The sequence below is a fragment of the Epinephelus moara genome, chromosome 2 (genome assembly GCF_006386435.1).
Source record: "Epinephelus moara isolate mb chromosome 2, YSFRI_EMoa_1.0, whole genome shotgun sequence".
In the NCBI taxonomy this organism is placed as follows: domain Eukaryota; kingdom Metazoa; phylum Chordata; class Actinopteri; order Perciformes; family Serranidae; genus Epinephelus; species Epinephelus moara.
This window is the reverse complement of record NC_065507.1, coordinates 23,704,041-23,726,505: the sequence shown is the minus strand read 5'-3', so window position 1 is coordinate 23,726,505 and position 22,465 is coordinate 23,704,041. Positions and strand designations below refer to the sequence as shown.

At 42.2% G+C, this 22,465-nt stretch overlaps 1 protein-coding gene across 1 annotated transcript in view; it reads left to right on the top strand.

The window, feature by feature from the left end:
* schip1 (schwannomin interacting protein 1) overlaps positions 1–22,465 on the top strand; it is a 281,861-nt gene that overhangs the window by 96,557 nt on the left and 162,839 nt on the right. Inside the window, exon 8 of the mRNA XM_050068304.1 lies at positions 1,288–1,423. Coding sequence (XP_049924261.1) covers positions 1,288–1,423 — 136 coding nt within the window. The remainder of the gene's footprint in view (positions 1–1,287; positions 1,424–22,465) is intronic.

Below are 22,465 nucleotides of genomic sequence, written 5' to 3'. Positions count from 1 at the left end.
TATCTACAGCTGAAAATATCAGTTTTAATTTCATGAAGTTTGACCATATAAAATAGAATTACCTCTCTGGATACTTTCCTCTAAAGCTGTGTTTCCACCAAATTCTTCTGGTATAGTACCCTTAGAGCCTGTACATAATCTGTGCAGACATGTACCTTAACACGAGATCTGTGTAGTGTTCCTACCACAGACAGTATTCGCAAATGTAGGCTGGATCCTTACCAGATGGTAAAAGCTGCATCACTGCTCCGTCCAGCTCTTGCTGTATTTCCTCTGACGATTCTCTCTTGACCAATCACCGGACTGCAGTGTTTCTAGCGCCACCCTAAAGTATTGGATCTGTGTGTTAGGTACCTCAACAGAGAGTCAGTGATTCCCAACCTGAGATTCAAGAACCTTCATTGAGGTAGCAGGAGAATTGTGACCGGTTGATGATTAACAGGATAGGAAAAATGAAAAATATATCTCTCATGTTCTCATGTCCAATCTTCACATTTCCCTATTAACTACTGTACAGTTTTGCCTCTCCTAAAAGGGAGTCAAATGACCTTGTAAGGTTATGTGAATGTACAACTCATGGTCATACGTGACCTGTCACAATGGGTCAAAAGGAGTTGGACAAACCAAACAGTGGCTCTAGATAGGGCAATTTGCATTTTTCGTGTCAGCCACTGGAATTAGCAGCCCCTCTGCTATGAGCATAACAGCATCAGAAACACAGACTTTTAAAATGAAACTGCTGCATTCTCTGTTTGTACTGGTTTGAATCACCTGGTCTGTTTGTTTAGAAGTGGAAGAGACCCATGCGGATAATTTGGCTCCCAGTAAAAACCTCCTGAACACCTTGATCTTAAGTAATCAGGGGAAAAAGGTGAGCATAAATTAGCAGGTGCTGGGCTAGCAGCCCTGTCTGCAACATGCCGAACAGCATTGCAGAAACACCGATTTTAAACATTAAAACTGCTTTATTCAGTGTTTCTACCACTATTTATCACCTGGTCCATTTGTTTTGGAGAGGAAGAGATCTCTGTGGATAATTCAGCTCGCGATAAAAACCTCCTGAACAATGAAAACTAAAGGAATCCTAACTGGGAGATCACACTTGGCACACAGGAGTTTCACCTGGCTGCAATCTGCAATCCTCACACTAGATGTCACTAAATCCTACACACTGCTCCTTTAATGGCAAAATTTTAGCAGTTCAGCATTGTATTATAAAATATCTTAAAATCTCAAATGATCATCCATACTTGTGTTTATACGTTGTCTCTTTATCACCACACGTAGTATCCAGCGGGCCTGGCGTGACTTCCTCCAGAGACAGGAAGCTGAGAAGAGGAGCCCCTCCCCACCCTCCCTGTCCTCCTCCGACAAGATGAGCATGTCAATCAGCATGATGACCCTGTCAGATGGCAGCACCCCAGTAAGTCATGCCTATGTCAGACATATTCTCCATTACAAATCCAAGGCATTTGAACATCGCTGTGACTGACGGTGTGTCACTGAGGCTGTGTGTGTAGAGATGTGTGTCTTTGCTGTGACAGTTGAGGACATGGCTGTATCAGTGATGTCTCAAAAAGGCTTTGTATGTACTTGTGTTATAAGTATGTGTTATATATGGGATGTTACAGCTGTGGTGTTTAGCATTTTGTGCTGCCTTATGTGGAGAATATGGGACAGTGTGTATAGTCTCATCCCTGTCCAGAAGGGGGCAGCATCTCTCAGCTCATTTCTCCAGTATGCAGACTCACATTCAGCCTGTTCTCTGGGAGCAGAGAGTAAATATACAAGGATTTGGTCTGACATACACACACTTTCTCTCCCAGCACCAGCACACTGAGAACTGAAATCAGCAGAACAGCTATTCTCATTCAGCACGTCTTCCCTTCATTTAACCAGCCCACGATAAATCCCCAGGATTTTCTCCACTGCGTCTGTTCTGGTCATTATAATTCTATACTGACATTGCCTGCCGTCTTCTGGCTGAATAGCAAGTGTGTGTACACTTCTTGACTAATCTCTGAGCCTGAAGTCAACAGGCAGGTTAAATCTCCGAGACAGCTGGGAGAGTTCTGTGTATGAGCACACTTAGGTGGTACTTGTCCACACAATCGCTACAGAGAAAAGCTTTTCACACAGGAGAAGACTGTTTGATTTGGATTCTTGTGGATAAAAGGAGGTCAAATGGGTGATGAGTGAAGAGAATCCAGAGTGGTTACCAACTAGCATAAATATGTGCTCTTTTCAGAGCAGGTGGTTTTACAGTAACACGGGATGTGAGCAGCTGACTAGTCAGTATTCAGGTCAAGAAGGTTGTGGGTGGAATTCAGGAGGCAGTCTATATTCTAGACGCACACACATAGTAGTGATCGTGTTTGAGATCCTTTGGGATGCCGGGACATGCTTAGCTCAGTGACTCAGAGCTTCCGACAAAAGCATGTGATCATCACTGAGAGGAGTGTGTATGTGTGTGTGGGTGTGTGCGCACATGGGCAAGTGTGACTAAGGTCAAGGGAGATGGAGGTGAGCGGTGGAGAGGAAAGGAAGATGAAAAACAGATGTTGGTTCACTGGTTGAATGTGCTGACACTGTGGATCTGCTCTCCCCTCTGGGAAACAGAGGCTCAGCTTCTCCTCTCATGCGAGTTCATGATTTTTTAATTTCTTTTTTCTTTTCTTTTTTTAACCTGATTGATCGCCACTGTCCAACTGATATCTGTGGCTGTGGCTCAGGAGGTAGAGCGGGTCGTCCCAGTCGGAAGATCAGTGGGTTGATCCCCTGCTCCAGCCTGCATGTGGAGGTATCCTTGGGCAAGATACTGAACTCGAAATAGCCCCTGATTCTATTGGTGTGTGAGTGCATGTGAATGTTGAACTGATTTGCAGGTGGCACCTTGCAAGGTGGCCTCATATAATGGTTTGTATGATATTCAACGAATCAGAGCTCCACGAATAACGACATGTACTTAACGTTAAGTTAAGTGGGTCAGTTTTTTTTTTCATTAAACAAATAATATTTATTGAAAGTGATATTCTTTAAGACAATAATTATTTAGGAAACGTGCCTGATCATGACTACATTTTTATTGGGTAAGTGTCATTGTTTAACAGGAACTTTGTTAATATCCTTGCCAACTAGCGAGGGTAGCAATATTTAATCAACTAGCCCCTGTTACAAAACTATTTTCTAGATTGTGTTTAGACTATTTTCTAATGTTTAGAGGAGTTTTAGAGGAGTAGACAGATCTATTTAATAACTAGATGAACGTATCCATCAGTAAATCAGTCAGAATAAAGTTTATTGGTCATGTGTGCCAACAGTTAAAAAGGAGCATAAAAATAAGATTGTCAGGAGTTCTCATTGTGCCAAAACCATCAATGTGGGACAGAAACCAACGTTGACATACAGCTAAACAAAGACAACGAAGCTGGACAAGAGTAAAGAAGCACAGACACACAAACTATGTACTAAGTAGGTCAGCTTTAGGCAAGTAAAGTTATTTTGGTTGACTCGAAGTTAACCTGGTTTCACATTGTTCAGAACCGGGTCTCCTGGGGGAAAGTCCTGTGTTTTGTGACCCATCCACAAAACCTAATCTGTGTCCATGTGGGGCTATTTCCTCATTCACTCCCGTCTGCTCTCTTATTATATTGCTTTGTGTTTTATTGTCTTTGCTTATTATATCACTCTTTGTTTTTGTTTTGTTTTTCACTGATGCTTCCTGTTTGCACTCCCTTTGCTGCTGTAATGTTGCAAATTCCCTCGCTGTGGGACGAATACAGAATTATCTTATCTTGTCAGTGCAGTGGTCATGTGATCGCAGCCTTCCCAAATGTGTGGGTTATACACAAATTAGTGGCTCATGCCTACATGTGATATGTACAAATTTTGGTGCGTTATTTTTGTAGGTATAAGTACGAACAGTGCATGAGAACAGCCTGCACCTTGTATGGTAGCCTCAGCCACCAGCGTATGGATGTATGGGTAGATATCGCATATAATGTAAAAACACTTTGAACAGAAGACTAGAAAGGCGCTATACAAACACAAGTCCATTTACCAATTATCTGCTATATTATGCCTTCTCCGTCTCACATCATACACTTTCTCTCTGTGTCCCTTTTCCTCTCATTATTTGATTGTCCTCTCTGTAAAGTGATGCATTTGTTGGATATGACAGCTCCCCCCTGTTTGAATTTCAAACACTTTGTTTGTGTGGACCCAGCGATACTTTCTCAGTCCACACCGGGCAGGGCCGATATATTCATGGATGCACACATGTGCAAGAAAGGAGACACTGTGATGTGGGAGCCATCTCTAAAGTGATTGAATTTGTAACCTTTGTGCCCATAACATCAGTCTTTGACAAAACCGTGCTGCATGACACTGTAGCATGTGTGCGTGTGTGCGTTTGCGCCCTTTGTGTGTTTCTATAAGAAAGCTGTTTTTTCATCCTTGTGTGTTTTCAGGAGGGGTGACGGCGATGTTCTCAGCAGTGTATGACTGAAATACAGTTGACATGCGACTCTTTACTGTGTAAACGATCTTTCACACTGTATCTAAGCTCACTCATTGCCATGGCAATCCTGCAAAATAGAGCAGCTCTGGATATCTCTCTTTATGATCGATCCCTCTGCTCCATAGCAACACCACAGAGGGAGGCAGAAATTATAGGTTTCATTAAAGAGGAACCTAACAAAACTCTGGCTTTTATGCCCAGATATGAATCAGCTGTCTGAATTTTATTGTTTCATAATACTGCACCGCGTCAACACACAGCCCCCCGACCACCTACAAGTACACACGCGTGTACAAACACAAGGGAGAGTGGGCACACACACAAACACACAGACACAGGCGCGTGGACACACAGACCACTACAGCTTTAATTTCAGACTGTCTAGATGATAGATGTCTTTTTATAACCAGACATCAATCAATAGTGTTTGGGGCCTGGCCGAATGTTTTTCTTGCAGGATTGCCACTAAATTACTAGAGAAATGAAGATGGAAACAAACATCCAGAGAAGATCTGAACATAAACAAGTTTTTTTTTTCTTGTTGAATATTTTAAGTGTTTTAATCCTGGATTTTAGAATAAAGTCAAGTTTTCTGTCTTGCTTCTGAGCTTATTAGAGACCTGCATTTTGGATTTGAGAGCTGTCCATTGCCTCGGTGCTGAACTGTAATCTAGGATGTAGTAGCCAAGTTTATACACTAGAGGGAGATCCTGTATCACAGGGAGGTTTTTTTTTGTGGCTCTTCCTGGGAAGTGATTGAGTCAGTTGTAGCAGACACACATGATGACATTTTTGGGAAAGCAACACCCTCAAGATCGCAAAAGTAATATAGCTCTAGCTATGTGACGCCTGCCTGTGTTTGAATGTGTTAATAAGGGGTTTCTTCAGGTTTTGGAGAGTGATGTGTCAGGTGAACATGGATGATAAAGGTACAGAAAATGTATTTACTTTATTGACTTGTGCAAAGCATGTTTTCCCGCATATATAAATGTGTGTGTTGGCTGGTGAAGGGCACACAGGGGCAGGTTAGTCCATCTGGCTCGCTGAGGTGCAGTGAGACTGGGCCGAGCAGAGCAGCACCGCCTTCCCCGTCTGCCAGCTGTCGTGCTTCTCCTTCTCTGCCCTTTCCATCAGCGCTCTCTTAATGTTCCCCTCCTCCTTCTCTTTTCCTGTCATGTCATAGTTTATTTTTGCCTCTGCCTTTCATATTTCATGTCTTTCTCTTCTTTTTTTCTCTCTCTCTCCTCTCTTCCTTCATGCTGGCCTCGGAGCCTCTCTGCATCCTTCTGGCTCTCACTCTCTGTTTCAGTCTCTGTCTCTTTATCACTTGCAAACCCACCTACTGTTCTCTTGGCTTTATCAGGTCACGCAGCTGCAGCAACAGCTATGGAAGCCTGGCAGGGGAGATAAAAAGAGATTAGGCAAAGTTTGGGGAATTTCCATGGAGTTACTGTATGTCTACGCTTTGTGTGCAGTGCAGGTATATAAAGCAGGAGTTGGCTGCGCGGAGATAAGACACATTCGGCTATGTTTCACCACCTTCAGGTCTCAGGGTGAACTTCGAGGTCTGCTCGGAGTTGTCCTGGAATAACCCGCTGACTTTTCTGTCATCATTACACAAAGCATTCAGCAGATTACTGAGCCAGTAGCCTGCACTGACTGTGTCAAAGCATTTAACCCCTCGCATTCATTTTCACCCATCTAATCCAATACAGGGTCCAAACTGTGCCCCTGTCACTGAGCTCACATACTTACAATCATAGCAGCATAGTCTCTTTTTATTCACTGTACAACCAACCTTTCATCACTATAGATGGAAGAAAGCAGGGAAGGTCACATATTGTGTCACCCCAGTGGAATGGTTATTACCCTAAGGTCTAGGCATTGTTATTGTATGAGTGACTCCCCCTCAGGCTCACCGTGCCCCCATTCTGTTGTATTTACTGTACATTAACCTCATGGTGTACCATTTACTTGTAGGTAGACAAAGGCAGCCTACCAGTTTTCAAGTAGTGAGCCACTGGAAAGGGAAGTGCTTGAATGCCACGTCCAATTGGTTTGGAGTACTTTGCCAGGTGTTTATATGACTGTAGCATCACAGCCGTGCAAAACACAGTCTCAAAACTTTACAGCTGTGTATCTGAGATCACAGTAAAGATCAAGTCTGATGATGGTTGTGGTCCGAGCAAAGGGGCCGGAAGTAGAGGGGTCGGAAGTAGAGAAGGGGCCATTGCACTTCCACTTAATGCCCCTGGCCCACATTCGTTGTAGATCACGGATTGCTCTATCAAGGCTGGAGTGATCACATCACAAGATGGTCTCGAATGTCAAAGTAAAATCATAATGTATGTCAAAGCAATGTATCTAAAGCATGTCAGGCCAATTGTAATTAAATAGCCCAAGATCGGAAATCAAAAATTTCACCTCAAAGGGCTTCCCAATATGTACAGCATATGGTCCTTTATCCTTGATTCAGAAAAGAAAAACAGACACTAGAGAAGATTGAATATCATTAGAAATAGTATTCAAGTATATCACTATTATTACAGTTGTTTCATGCTGCAGATATTTTAGAGCATAGATTCTGTACAAACCCTCACTTTCATGGACACCAGGACATGCCTCGCTGTGTCCTTTACATTATTTAAAGGACCGCAAGATTATTCTTAATCATTACAAGGCCAGTTATCAACACAGTGGTCTGCTGCACACTGTCACCCTTCCAAGAAATGGCATTTCCCAATAGCCTCTCCCCACTCCTCTTCCACTGTGGACCAGAACATCCCTGTGATGATTTATGGTAATTATGCAAATGCAACATAAGGCTTTGGAAATTAATGCTAACCCCCACCAGTTTCTTTGTCGCTGGAGGATGGTTGTAACTGCAGCCAATGCCTTTGCAATCCTGTTACTGTAATACCAGGGACAATGCAGAAAGCCTAGGTCAGGCGATTACGGATTCCCTTGAATTAGTTTAGGTTTATTGAAGCCTCATGGAGGCAGTTCACATGTTTAATCATTTTTCTTCATTCATTAGGTGTAAATTGATTGAAGAGGCAGCCTACTAGTGGGTTTCTACTTTTTTGTATTCCTCTGGAGTGATGCCGGATCTGTGGGCTGCAGATTTAATTGACATAATCCCTCTTGTCATAATCTCTCACCAAGATAAGATGTACGGTATGCTAGCTATGCAGGTGTGGGGGGCGCTTGGTTTCCGCTGTGCCTGAGCTGGGCCAGGAGGAGTGACAGCCCTGAATGTCAGAAGACTTGCTGTGACATACCAGCCAAGGTACTGATTGACAGAATCATTAGTGACCTCACACCACTCCATCACCACCTTACGTGGTGGAGAGAGTCTGGCTCTAGATGTAGACGCTACAGAGTTTACATCCTCTTGTGACTGCAACCCAAAAACAATAGTAGTCTTTTCTGTCTATGCACTCCAGCTCTGGGTTTCTTTGAAAAACGCCTGCAGACATGTGAAGGACGTTTATATGACTCTTATAATTATGTATTATGGAGATGGAGCCTTCAGTGCGATAATGTCTGATGGGGAGCAACGAGGTCTGACTCCCTGCTAATCACCTGCCAGCGGCATGTCAAGTCCAACACGGACCCTTTCACACCTGGGACATGTCATGTCATACACTCTCTGAGGTGTGTAATGCACATTACATCCATGCATGTGTGTGTGTGTGTGTGTGTGTGTTATGGAGAGGTTTGGGGCGGAACTAAATGCACACTGAGTCTTTATTAAAAACCCCGGAGCATGTTCTTTCACACGTGAAGTGCCCAGAAACGCCACTTGAAACAAATACATAATAAAAACTGCATTATTTTGACTTGTAATCTTCACTATCTTGTTGTTTACCAATGATAGCAGCTCTTGCCTCAGAGTGGTCATGTTGTGTTTGCAGTTTCTACTATAATCCAGAGGGGGGCACTGTTTTGCTCTGGCTGGACAGCCCAGGAAAATGGAAGCAGGGAGTAGTCCACGGTTATTAAAACCCTAGGTCAAAATGCATCCAAGCTCTGCACTGGAGGGTATTCCTCGCTTTCTTTACTTGATATTAACTCCATATCAATCCTGCATTTAAAAGGATACAGATTCAGAAAATCTTGTCAAAATTATTGGAACCACAGGGACTCTTTATGTTGTTGTGTAGAGGACGCTCTCAATCAGCAAACACCCTCCTCTTTTTCCCTCTCATATGTTAGTCAAGGGCCTCTCCTTTCAAAGATAATAGCCCATTATCAACATATTTGTAATTAAAAAGAGACGTGAGCTGCTGGTTTGCAGTGGCTTATCTAGGACCCTCCATCTCTCCCTCCTTCTCTCGCTGTGTCTCTCTTCTATCTTTCGTTCTCTGCCTCTTCTCCTTGAGCCTTTTAATTTCATGACACTTAAATTAAATATTAAAGTGTTTCAGGATTACGTCAGACTTGTGAACAAGCTGTTGAGGTTTTCCCAGCCCGCCTTCTACGTGTATACCGTATGTGCTGCATGTAAATACGTACAGTGTTGTCATAATATGCAGGAATAAAGGCAGTGGATTTAGACGCTGGTGATAAGAATTAAATCTGTTTTTAGTAAACAATGCTGAATCAAACCCTTTTGGGGCCATGAGTAGGATTTTACTCCCACCACTGCACTCCTGTGACAATGATTAACAGTTTTAAGTTTTGCAATGTGCATCAGCCTCAACATCTACACCAACTGCTGGCAGTGAAAATCACTGAAATACTGAAAGCAAATTTACCTGCTAAAATCCATGTAAATAATATATGTTCAGTACAGTTCTTGTCTCATGGAAAATATATGAAAACAAGAGCACCTAATCAGCTGCTTTGAGCAGTTAGCGATAATGAAAGTGCAGTATGAATCCTAAACATATAATGAGTTATATGTTATATTCGGTGGCACGTCGGTGCAGTGGTTAGCGTTGTCACCTCACAGCAAGGGGGTTCGAACTCCACGGATGGGGGAGCCCTTCTGTGTAGAGTTTGCATGTTCTCCCTGTGTCACTGTGGGGTTTCCCCAGGTACTCCAGCTTCCTCCCACAGTCCAAAGACATGCAGGCTAAGTTAACTGGTGACCCTAAATTGGCCGTAGATGTGAATGTGAGCATGAATGGTTGTCTGTCTCTATGTGTCAGCCCTGCGATAGTCTGGCAACCTGTCCAGGGTGTACCCCACCTCTTGCCCCTCGACAGCTGGGATAGGCTCAAGCCCCCTTGTGACCCTGAAGAGGACAAGCAGTTATGAAAATGGATGGATGGATGGATTTCCAGGTCCACTTTGGGTTGGTGTTTCGGTCTAACTATCAACCCAAAGTGTCAACCTGGACAACCTGGGACTGAGACTCAACAATCAACTATCTGTCTCCAGAGTTACATACAGGCAGCAGTTTGTCTCTATGCGTCTTTCTATCTTTTGTTTTTCCTTCCTGTTCTTATCTTCCCTCTCTACCTTTTTCTCATTCCAAGAGTGCCTCCCTGTCTTCTCCGATCTCACAACCACCACACCACATTATCTCATCGATCTCTCCTTGCCCAGCCACACGGCCATAATTGATCATTAATGTCTGATTGGGGACAGTGGTGATATGAAGAGCAGCAGATTGATACAATTACAAATCATCTTAGCTCTGGAATCTATTGATTGGGGCTTTGCAGAGGTAATCAAGGACAGATTAGCTACGAAGTGTCGGTCTTTACTCCGGAGACAGTATCCGTGTAAGATTTCTGAACTGTAAGTGGGTCATTCAGCTGATGGATACAGGACGCAATTCACTGATGGAAGCTGATTAGCATGAAGTAACACTTCGGGTCTCTCCACATTCAGATAGTTAACTAGGACGTCTTCATTGGAAGATCCTTTAATGTTTTGTTTTGTTTTTCGGAATATATAGTGGGTGGGGGGATGAAGAGGAGGAACATGGGACATCAAACCAAGAGATAAAAAGTATTACTTCTTCACTTTTATTTAGCTTTTCATCATTTTAAGTTAGTTTGTAACATTATGTATGCACATTGTGCCTGTTTGTTTTTTCTCTATTTGCATAAAAAGGTATTGATGCTAAAAATGTTGTGAATGCATTTGAATAAGAATGAGTAGAAAGGATGGTTATTTGTCATGATAGAAAAAATATTTGAACCTGGCATACTTTTGCGTCCACAACAAAAGTGTTGGCAGGTATTTAATCTACTGAGCACCACTTAGTTTAATTTGTTATCAGTCATTTTGTATGTAAAAAGCTGTTGGTAGTATTAACCCAAAAAATGGTATATATCTCATTTTGGATTAAAGCATATTTATCACATCAGGCGCTACCTGTTTCCTGAATTTTAAAACAGAAACTCTGCTGTAGCTCATTAACTTCGCCGTATGTTTAAAAACCTCACCTTAGCAGAGATGAGGGTAAAAACGGCTCCTTGCTCTTGTGAAACAAGCGCTGCCTCCTTATGAGCAGCGGTGCTAGTGGTGACAATGTTTTATTAATAGTGCTCATACTCTCAGCTTCGCACAGAAACTCAGGTATTCACTCACACATACCGGCACACAGGAAGTAAGAAGGTAAGTGTATTGCCATTCATTTGTATGTGACAAGATTTTGCACATACCTCAAGAGCTGTGAGATGTGTGGGTGTGTGTGTGTGCATGTGTGTGTATGTGTGTGTGTGTGTGTGACACTGGGTGTAAAGGAACAGCCTGCAGCACTGTGCATATCCAGCCTCATTTACCAGATTCCACTCCTCCATTATCAGCAGGATCATTATCCTCTCTCCTCCCTGCCCTTGCTGCCTCACTTCCTACGCTGGCACACCAAAATATCAACACACACATCGCGCTCACTCACACTCAAGCAGAACTTTTATTATTCAGCACTCTCCACATGTGGACCAAAAAAATAGAGAAGTGCTGAGTGTGCATGTGAGCATGTTGGCGCAAAGTTTTGTTATTTTCTGCTACAGTGTTCCTGTACAGTTAAAGAAAAATGACAAAACGAGGTTACAGTAGTGTGGCTGTTTGTGTCTTTGCTTGTGACATCAGTGGCTTTGCAGACCACAGTTGATGTTGCGTCAGTTTAAGGGGCTTTGGAGATGTGGAGACAGACATCTAAAATAAGATGAAAGTTTCAACACTGCTGCCAGTGGAATACCACTCACACATTGTCTTCTTTCATGCTCATGTACAGTATATCGCACTGTTGAGCATGATAGAATACAGTTTATGTTGCACATCAAGGTCATATATATGTGCTTATTAAAGGACATGTATGTCTACTGTTGGGCATAACAGGAAATCAGTGAAGGGCGTTAAAGCAAACCAAATGATTTCACAACTGCTCCTGAGTTTTTCCCTCATGAAGTATTTCTTTCTTCACTTGTGTATACCACTGCATTTTTCTTGTCAGAATGACAGCCTTCCTCCTTTGCTGTGATTTTCACTGCCTGGTCTTAACTCGTATTTCTGAGAGGCTCAGTATGTTGTTATTCAACTTGAACAATCCCACTGCTTATTCAGCCCTGTGAGATCCCACTAATAGTCACAGTGGCTGCTGAGGCGTGCAGCGCTAGGTTACACCAAGCCGACTCTGGAAATATAAAAGACAGCATACATGGAACGTCGATTGTTGTGTGTGCGTGTGTGTGTGTGTGCTCACTCAGATGAGACCATCTGAGCTGTGATTTCTATTAAAATATATTTTAATAAAAATCTCTGCTGTTAGGTGGGATATTGTTTCAACCTCAACAATTGAATTAAATTGTGCTTAAACATATTGAGTTTGATTGCTTTACTTGACCAATCTCAGTATATTGGACTATTATGAAGATGTTATTGTTTTCAATAGCAAATTTGAGTTGATCAGATTTAAATACATCAGTTCTTAGCCTGGACCACACCCCCTTATTAGCACTGGAGCACTCTGCCCGCACATGAAATAATTGTAACTCCCGGCCAACATTTTTATGTGGGGTCCATGTGGGTTATAAATGGGCTGAAAAATGGGTCCTATATGGGATTGTTCTACAATGGCCTCATGCCACATGGTTGACTTTACCTAAGTGGGCTCCAGATAAGACCCCCATGTTGGGCTCATGCCCACTTGGTACCAAGGTAGCCCTAGCATTACCCATGCATGGCCCATTTGGATAAACCCATCCATGTAGGCAATTGGCATGGGGCCATTATTGAGGCCATGGACAATCCCATATAGGACCCATTTTTCAACCCATTTATTCCCTACATGAGCCCCACATGCAACTGTTGTCTGGGTTAAAGGATTACTTTGCACGTTTCCAACCAGCTTTCTATCATAACAGTGTGGGTAAGTTTAAAAGAACCGTGGTAAACTTGCTTGCTTACCTCTCAGCTCAAATCCACTGGATGACGCGAAACATGCTTGCTGGCTTTCTGAAACTACTATGCTTCTGCATCTTGTATACCCGCCACCACAAAGAGGATAGAAGCGGATCAAGAGAGAGATCCGCCCCTTTCTCTCTCTCTCAAACTCAGATCGAAGGGTAAAACTAGGCAGCGTTGTTAAAATCTGAACCAAGATTCTGCAACTGTATTGCCTATTTCTCACCTAAAATGTTTTCAGTAACATATTATAGCTTACCTATTGCCTTTAAGTTGACATTGTTTGTTAGCAGTCAGCCACCATTTGATTCCTGTGGAAAAATGGCCAAGCTTTCATCATGTCATCCACCAGTGGAAACATGTATTGGTCCAGTGTGGTGCAGTGCATTCTGGAGGTTGTAGGTTTTATACCTACACCACAGCTCTTTTCCTGTTTTCTCTGGTCATGTGGCACTTATTTCAAAAGTATTTGCGTCTTTACAGCATAGACAGCCTAGTTTTCTGAAAGGACCATTTCTCTAGTGGTAAAATACTTCTTTAAAATGCTGGCTTGAATAGTTGGCCAAAAAAGTTGATTTTACTGCAGAGTTTTTGTGTATTGAACTTGGATTGTTGCTTTCAATCTATTAGCACTGAAGTACATTTCACTCAAACAAATTAAATTCTCCATTTTCCATTACTTAATTTTGTAAAGGCAATCGATTGCCTTAAATTTTTTAAGAAAAGTCAATTTGTCTGAGTTAACAGCATACTGAACATGCAATTGCTGTCAGAACGAGAGACGGAGGAAGGGGATTTTTTATTCTCAGTTTATTGGTTTGGCATTTAGAGACTGGAGATATCCTGAGAAGAAGAACGGAGGGGAATGTATTGAGCAGAAGGGAGATAAAACAAGGGGAGAAAGAGCCTATTCTCCTTCCCACTGAGTGGTCTGGTCTCCAGAGAGAAATATACTGATTTGTGATTAATGAAAAGATGGAGAAGAGGCTTCCTCCCTCTCTTCCTCTCCCTCTCTTTCCTTCTCCCTCTAACCTAACTCTCTCACTCGCACAGAAAATCCATCTCGGTAATGATGTCTGTGTGTAGGGAATGATTATGGAGCAGATAAAGAGAGAAATCAGCCAATAAAAGGAACACAAAAACATCCTACAGTATTATCATCACACAACCACTCTGCGGGCAAATGGAGATAACGTGTTATCATGAAGTAAACACCTGACCTCTTGCAAAACACAAAGTCACAACCTTCTCCTGTGCAACTTTCTATCCACTTTTACAACAAGTTTGCATAATATCTCTTGCTGAATTAGCAAGGTGGTAGCAAATGAGTAAGCATTAAAGTGTGTTGCACGGTCTGTGCTTAAATGATGCAGGCAGGTGATGATGCAGAGTTCATAGTATGTTTTGACAAGAAATAGGAGAGTTTCTAAAGGTGGAGGGAATGAGAGAGATCCTGAGTTGTGTGGAGCTCCTTCATGCCTCATTAGCCCAGTAAACTGATATCAGCTGTGTTGTCCTTATCGTCACCTCCACCACCGCCTCCTGTCACACTGCACACATCCCTGTGCTCCACTGATATTACAGGGCATCACTTTGGCCTCCTTATTTAGCCAGTGGCAAACACAAAGGGCAAGGGGAGCAAGAGATGTGGATGCTGGAGAAGTCTTTTAAAACTGTACTTACAAGGAATAAGCAGGTGAGTGTGGCAGGGAGGGAAAAAAGTTGAAAACAAGTGAAATATGCGAGTTGTAAGACATGCAGAGAGGGAATAGGGGTGAGCAAAAGTATCATTATGAGAGCCACCTGGAAGATCAGAAGGCATGGTGCAACGCCGCACCTGCCTGTCACAAGGGAGACTTCACAGCAACCACGGTACAACCCGTCATTCACAAAACATTACTCAGGGAGAGCAAACTGTTGTTAGTATGTCAAAAGTGGGGACAGGAAAACGGAGGCGTCGAAGGGGAAGGTGGTAATTAGGAAGAGAAACAGCATTTCTCCTGAAAAAGCAAGATGTTGTCAAGACATGGTGTGAATTTAGGCAGAAGTTTTAAGGTGAAAGGAAGTGCCATGAAGAGGTGAGGCAGGTGCAGAAGAGTAAGGAGAAAAAGAGAAATTTCAGCTTAAGAGATAAGCAGAATAAGACAAGAATAAAAGAAGTGAATTGGAAGGTTCACCAACTTTTTTCCCCAGCTGGGAGATCTCTCCAGTTTGGTTTTACCCAAAAAACTTCTCCTAGTCAGTCATGCCCAGAATACCTCCACCCGATGGACCATCCATAGCTGGTACTCAATTGGCTGGAGGAGCACGAACTGAACACAAATACCTTACTGTATTTTCAAGCTTTTCACTCTGTTGCATTCAGAGTTGGATAGAAAAACTTAACTTCTTTTTGTTTCATACTCCTTTTCCACCAAATTAGCTCTAGTTCTTCCATTCAGGATTCTTGGAGCCTTGGTGCGGTCTCACAAACAAGCTCAATTTTTTGCCAGTTTTGAGCAGAACCATTGTAATCAAGGATGGGTTGTCAATGGAAGGCCTTGTATAATGCACAATAGAAGTTTTCAGTAGTAGCAAGATGGCAGATCACATTGATTACCTGTGAGCTTTTGTTCTGTAATTACTGATGTTTGTTTTTATCCAAAAAACAAGCATGGTCCAATAAAGAATGATAAGAAGATGTGCAAGACTCCATCCTCTCTTTACAGCCTGTAGATTATGACACGACCACCGATGGCGTCACAGTTGGCACCTTGGGTCAAAGAGAACCTGATATTTTTTGGTTACAGCTGGGAACCAACTTTTCAGGTTCCGAACCAATTTATTTTTGGTCGAAATGCTCCAAATGTTTCAAAATTAGGTAGGGGAACCAGAACAGAACCTATTCTGTGTTGGTGGAAAATGGATATCATGGCTATTGGGGAAGACAGGAACAATCATTTACCCTGTAAAACAAGCGTTTCTTTGTGTTTTAAGCTCCCTCTTTTCCACTACAGTCTAATATTTCTACTTAGCGATCACTCGGTTTCACAATCAATAGTATCCTCTCCTGAGGAACTACCCAAAATACATGAACCCGTCCACATGGGGAAAATGCTGCCTCCTCACATGTCTAGTCATTTATATAAATGGGAGTATTAGAAACACCTCTCAGTAGAGGACTGCATTGTGATTGGAATCCCGCAGGACCCAACACAAATCTAGCGGAAGCTAGTGGTTTAAACTTTGCTGCAGGCGGGAGCAGGCGGTAATGGTCGGAAATCCGGTGGGAGCAGGATTAGGAAAATTGTCCCGTGCAGGGCTCTATACCTCTCACTCTAATGCAATACAGTTCACTACCAACAAATACATTCTGCAACTGAATATCTTAACCTTCAAGTAGGATTATTGTTGTATCAGACAGCACAAGTTTAGGTGTACCTAATAAACTGGCAACTCTATGTAGAGTTTGTAGTATTTGTCGGAATTGAGTCAACTATCAGCTTTTTTTAGGTTCATCAAGTATTCAGCTTGTGTTTGTTTGTGTATTCAGTAATATAGTACATTTTTCCTCAAACAAAGATGACTGTGTACCCTCGTTGTATACTGAATGACAGCAGCTGTACTGTCCCAGACTACAATGTCTGCATATTCACATCAACTGTCTAGGAAACAATGCGTGCAGGATTCACAGAGCAAACAGAGAATGCCTGACAGCTTTGATATGACAACACTTTCCCCCTCACGTACAGCTCCGCGGTCTCAAAATCAGTCATTCACTGAGTTCACGAACTCTGAAAAAACAAGAAAGAGGGAGAGAGAATAAAGCTATTGCGGTATGTGGAGAAGAGAGGACGAGAGAGAAGACGGCAAATGTGAGTTCTTTCCAAGAACTCTCACAATCCTGTACAACTCTTCAGTGGCTTCCCACTCCTGTGGGGAGAACAGAGGTTTTGCTGAGAGAGGAGATCACATTTGCTATTAAGACGGCAGCATTTTAACTGCTTTGTAGTAAGCAGATCTCACCTGGGACTAGCAGAGGTAGAAAGTTCAGCAGGTACAAGCAAGGAAAAGCTAACTAGTTTCGAAGACAGGGAAGTTTTCCAGTTCAAGTTATGTTTTATTAATTGCAATTCTGTAAATGAATATCTTGCCAAACATCACTGCTATAGGTTCCTTTCTGTTCCACATTTGTGTTATTAATTTATTGTCTCTTAGTCTTCGCACACCAGCTGTTTTGCTCTTGAATGTGGATAAATATTTCATTGGATGATTTCCATTCTCTAGTAGGCAGCTGTCTCCCTGCTGTAAAGACTGCAATATGGAAATGACCTGAGTCTCTCTGGCACAGTAAATGTATTCAAATCACACAACATCAATCACAATATATATCTAATACACTTCTATACCACCATGTCTTATTTGCATATGTTTCAGAGTCTTTTACAAATTCAATATTGTGCTCTTACAAGTACCATTTTGAATGGAGGAACGCTCTCTGCATGCGTAATGCAGCACAAAAATCCCCATTCAACACAGCTGCATTGGGCTTCCAATACAAATCCATCTTGTTCAGTGAATGAAGTAGTAGGCACAGCTACCATATTTTAGTCAACAGATGTAATTACATGACAACAAACTAAGCAGACACTAATTTGTTAAACAGGAGCTGATTTGATATATTCCTGTAGTCAAGGGCGTAAGAAGAGATTGGTGGTACAAACATGTGCTGGGGGACATAAATATTGAAATGGCATCATTAAGGATATCCAGATTTAGTCAAGTGTCAAATCAAGATTGATTAATTTTAACTACAGATGCATTTTTCTTAACACGATCAGACATCCCAATTTGCCAGAACACACTAATGATATCATGTTACATGTTGATGTCATGTAGATAATTACACTTTTAGCATTCACCGTACTTCATCATGTATTCCTGTAAGAATTCTTATTTTGTTATGTTCAGGTTTTTTAAAACTGTTTTGGAGAGGTGTTGATACAACTGTATTATTCTTTAGGACAAGACTCAATATGACAAATATAGCATCCCCAGAATGACATATATTAGCGTCCTAAAGGTCGCAATTTCAAACATTATGAAACAGTAGCTGTTACGCTATAAAACTTCATGGTTAGGTTTAGAAGAAAAAAAAAACATCATGGTTTGGCTTTAAATACTTTTGTTACTAATGTAATGTCACATGCATCATGTCATATACGTCACTATTGTTGTATGCTACACATATTAGCATATTACACCATCTTGTTAATAAAAGAAGCCATAGTTGACTTCAGGGCATAAACACTGGTCTCCTGGGTGAAAGTCCTGTGTTTGTTTGACCCATCTACCACCCCTCCGACCCCTCTTATAGGGACTTCTTCCATCTCTATACAACATTAGAGACCACCACCAGTACAAGAAAAACCCACTAACACAATGGTTGTTTGAACCCTGTTAACACACAACATTGTCATAAATATTATGAGGACAAACATTGCAATAATTCACTTTATTCATGTACTTTATTCATTATACATGAAGATGTGGTTCACCTTTTCAGTAATGAGACGTAAGCCTTATCTTAACCCTACCACCTTTCTTTTAACCTAGCGCTTCATAGCTACCTAAACGTTAACCTAAAATTCTCTTCAGGGCCTCTGCTTCAGGGCCAAGAAGCAAAGACGGCTGATCATTGACTGATGGTGGGCATGTCATGTAGCTGCTCTTGCCTCAGCTATACCTACTCGCAACATTATGCAGACTTCATTGCTTTACTGTGTACTACAGCCATTAGAGGGCACCACCTTACAATAAACATAAGTATGGGTTGTAGTCAAAGGCTGTATATAATAATGGACATAGCTCACCCTCTGGTTTGTGGACTGCCATTTTGAAGCCTCGAGTCCAGCATTTCAGCCGTCGTCATCTTGAATTTTTGGAGCCAGATGTGACCATATTTGGGTAGGGTAGAGCTGTGGAGGAGTGAGAGGTGCACTTGAGAAACTAGAGACAAAAACAGGCTGAGAGGAAGATTAAAGAGTTTGACTTTATAATTTCAAGGAAAGCGGACACATATTTAATCTCTCTCGTCTTTCTTTGTCCTGTGTGAGCGCACACACTGGTGTTAGTTTGTGTGTATGCCTGCATGTGCTATTAAATAGAACTCATTGGACCGTGCTCCCATATGGCTGGCCTCAATGCAGCCAGTGTCATGCCAGTTACGGACTAAGATTGGCTAATTCACTTTTCGTTAAGGCAGATTGCTCTTCCCAAAGCACATTTTGTTCTGTCCAGCACTCTGTTCTCTCTCTGTAATGATGGAAAGCCTGTCTGCATTGCTGTGGTTCAGATTTTTACATGGACTGGTATCAGAAATGAGCAGAGGATTCTAACTTGTGATTTATTATTGCACAATTTATTTAAACAAATCTGCCAGAGTTAACCAAGGAATTCACATGCTTTAACAACTGCGTATTACTGTGAGATTTATTGTTAGAAACAATAGAATAAAACTAAATACCTTTCTTTATACTGTGTTACATCAAAAAGCAACAGCATGTGATTTTGCATAACGATCAACCTTAAACACAGAAAACCCAAACAGGTGTCCCTAACAGTTTGAAACTGTACCTGGGAGGTATTTTCCGTAAACAACTGTCATATCAGTGAACCCGTATTCATCTCTGCACAGCCAATTATCCTGTGGGAGAGGACGCATAGCATGGGTGTTTGGATCCATTTCAACGAGCAGACCGCATGTGCTTAAATGGTCACAGTGGGCAGTGGAAATCACCAACGGACATAGGGGAAAGTTTTTACTACAGACAAGCATAAAATAAGATTGGTAGTAGGGTTTGCCTTGCTGTGAGCACTAGTGCCTTGGTTCTAATCTTTTTTATACAAGTAAATCATCTAATTTTTGAGCCAGTGTTATAATCAAGTCGACCTACCCCAACCCAAGCTATGACCAAGATCAGAGCGCACTGAGACTGAGACACAACTGAGGCAGAGGGGTCGAGACCAAATCAAGACCAAGACCAGGGCAGGCTAAGACAGAGGCAAGACCTAGACCAGATCAGTGCGAGTCCCACACCACATGACACACTTTCAGAAAAATATGCAACATGCAAACCACAGGCATTTCTTAAATGAATCTGAAGGATCCACATTCCCATTAAAACACCCACAGAAAACAAATGGAGATTCTTACTCGTTCTCATCTTGAATTGCCACAAACTGTATATATGAGTGCATCTATAAGTGCACTATGAAAAATAGCTTGATAAAATAATCAAAAGACATTGCAGAGGGGAATTTTTATTTCATTTTCTGGAACTACGTATCCTGTTAGGGGTCACACGGGGGGCTGGAGCCGATTCCAGCTGACACTGGCCGAGAGGTGGGGTACACCCTGGACAGGTCGCCAGACTATCACAGGACTGACACATAGAGATAGACAACCATTCACACTCACAATCCCACCAACGTTCTCTATTTAGAGTCATCAGTTAACCTAACCTGCATGTCTTTAGACTGTGGGAGGAAGGGGGGTACCCTGGAGAAACCCATGTCGACATGGGGAGAACATGCAGCTCTGCACAGAAGGGCTCCCCTGCCCTGGGGTTCGAGCCTCCTACCTTAGGTTCGAACCATGAACCCTCTCGCTGTGAGGCGACAATGCTCAAATCAACTTTATTCAACAGTTTTTGCACAGGTAGTAGTGATACTCCTGCAGCTGTGGTCTTGACTGGTCTTGGAAAAACATGCTGAGTCCTCTTTGTTGAGGCATATTTAGCTGCAGCCACCACCCGTAAAGGACACATTCCCCAATGTGATGGTTATTTGAACCTTGGACATTGTAGTCAGTATGTATGAGGCTAAACATAGCAGTAATTCACTTAATCCGTTTACTTAATTTATTACACATGAAGATGTGATTCACCTGATAAGTAACCCTTATCCTTAGCCTAACTGTAGTAGCCTCTCTTTTTAACCTAACACTTGATAGCTAGGTAAAAGTTAATCTAGCATGTTCTTCAGAGCTTCTGCTTCTAGGCCAAGGAGCAAAGGTGACGATAACTTAGCATTTTCTTCAGGGCTTCCGCTTTCAGACCAAGGAGCAGAGGGGGCTGATTGTGTAGATAGGGTAGGCGAGTCATGTAGCAGCTCCAGCTGCCACTATACCTACTCCACTTTGTCCGAGACAACAACTAGACCAAGTAAAAATGTGGTTGATTCCAGGACGAGACCAAGACCTTTAAAAAGTGGTGTAGAGAGCAAGACAAATCTTGAGTACTTCAACACTGCAATGAGTGTGTGATGGAATGTGGATGTGTTCGGTATGTGTCTGTGCATCCCAGCTCCCTCGCCCCTTGGTCCCAGCCTAACACATGTCCCTTTGATCACCTCTGATGTTTAATTACACTAAACAAGATAAGGCCGTGTCCTCCATCTGAACTGTTTCAGCTTTTGTCTTCTACCCTCCTATCTATCTCTAATAGAAAACAGATGGGCATATCACGGCGAAGAAAAAAATGCCTTATCCCAAAAGGCTGGCTATCATAGCTGTTTGTGCTCATCTTGTGCTCCTTTGTAGAGGCTGATGCACACCCGGCGCCCAGCTACAGCACTTATCTATGGTTTAGAGCAGTCCATCAAGTGAGACGATGTTATGTTAGGAAGCAGTGTCTCTGGATGCTTTATTAACACAGATGTTCACCTGACAGATGAGACAGATAAAGAAGAGAAATACAAAGAGTCTGATTCCTATATAGTGTATGGAATTGTAGACTGCTGTCTTCAGTTGGAAAGGATTTACTGTATGAAACCTAGGTGTTGAAAGAGATGAAAACAAATGGGGAAAGAGGGCTCCTGCACATTTTGCATGTTTCCCCACCCAACCCAAGACCACTCTGCATAGCAGCTCCAGAGGAAGTGAGAAGGGTGGAGAGAAAATGTGAGTTATGGAATCTGTAATGAATAGTCTCAATGACACCACTAGCTGCCAGATTGCATAGTTTAGCTCAATCGATCACTAAAGGAAGATTTTCAACGCTTCCCCCGCAGCTGAAATATGAAAATCACAGCTCCTCTGTCCGGTTTTAATACTGGGGCCATCGATTCACTGGCTGCTATCTCACCACAGCCTTAATTACATGGTATCTCATGTGCTATCTGCCCTCCCGTCTGAGCCCGGTCATCAGTCAGTATAAGGTGAGTGAGATGAGCCCATTTTAATTAAATAAGAGAGAGAGAAAGACGAAGAGAGATTACAGTACCAGTGTGTGCAATATGACCTGGGTGGAATGATGTCTATATTTGGCTGTCACTGGGTTTATTAACTGCTTAGATGTGGAGTCACACCGCAGTTATATAAGATGACTGGCAAAAGATAGGAAAACAACCTCAACTGAGACATCTGCACCAAACGAGAAACTATTGTTGGTGTTTGTTCAGCTATTAAAACTAAAATATTGCAATATTTCATGCTTCAAAACAATATCATAAAGGGCACCCAGAGAAATGATTCATCTCGTACCACATACAGTAAACAAACACACGCATGCACGGTTGCACATGTATGAACACGACAAA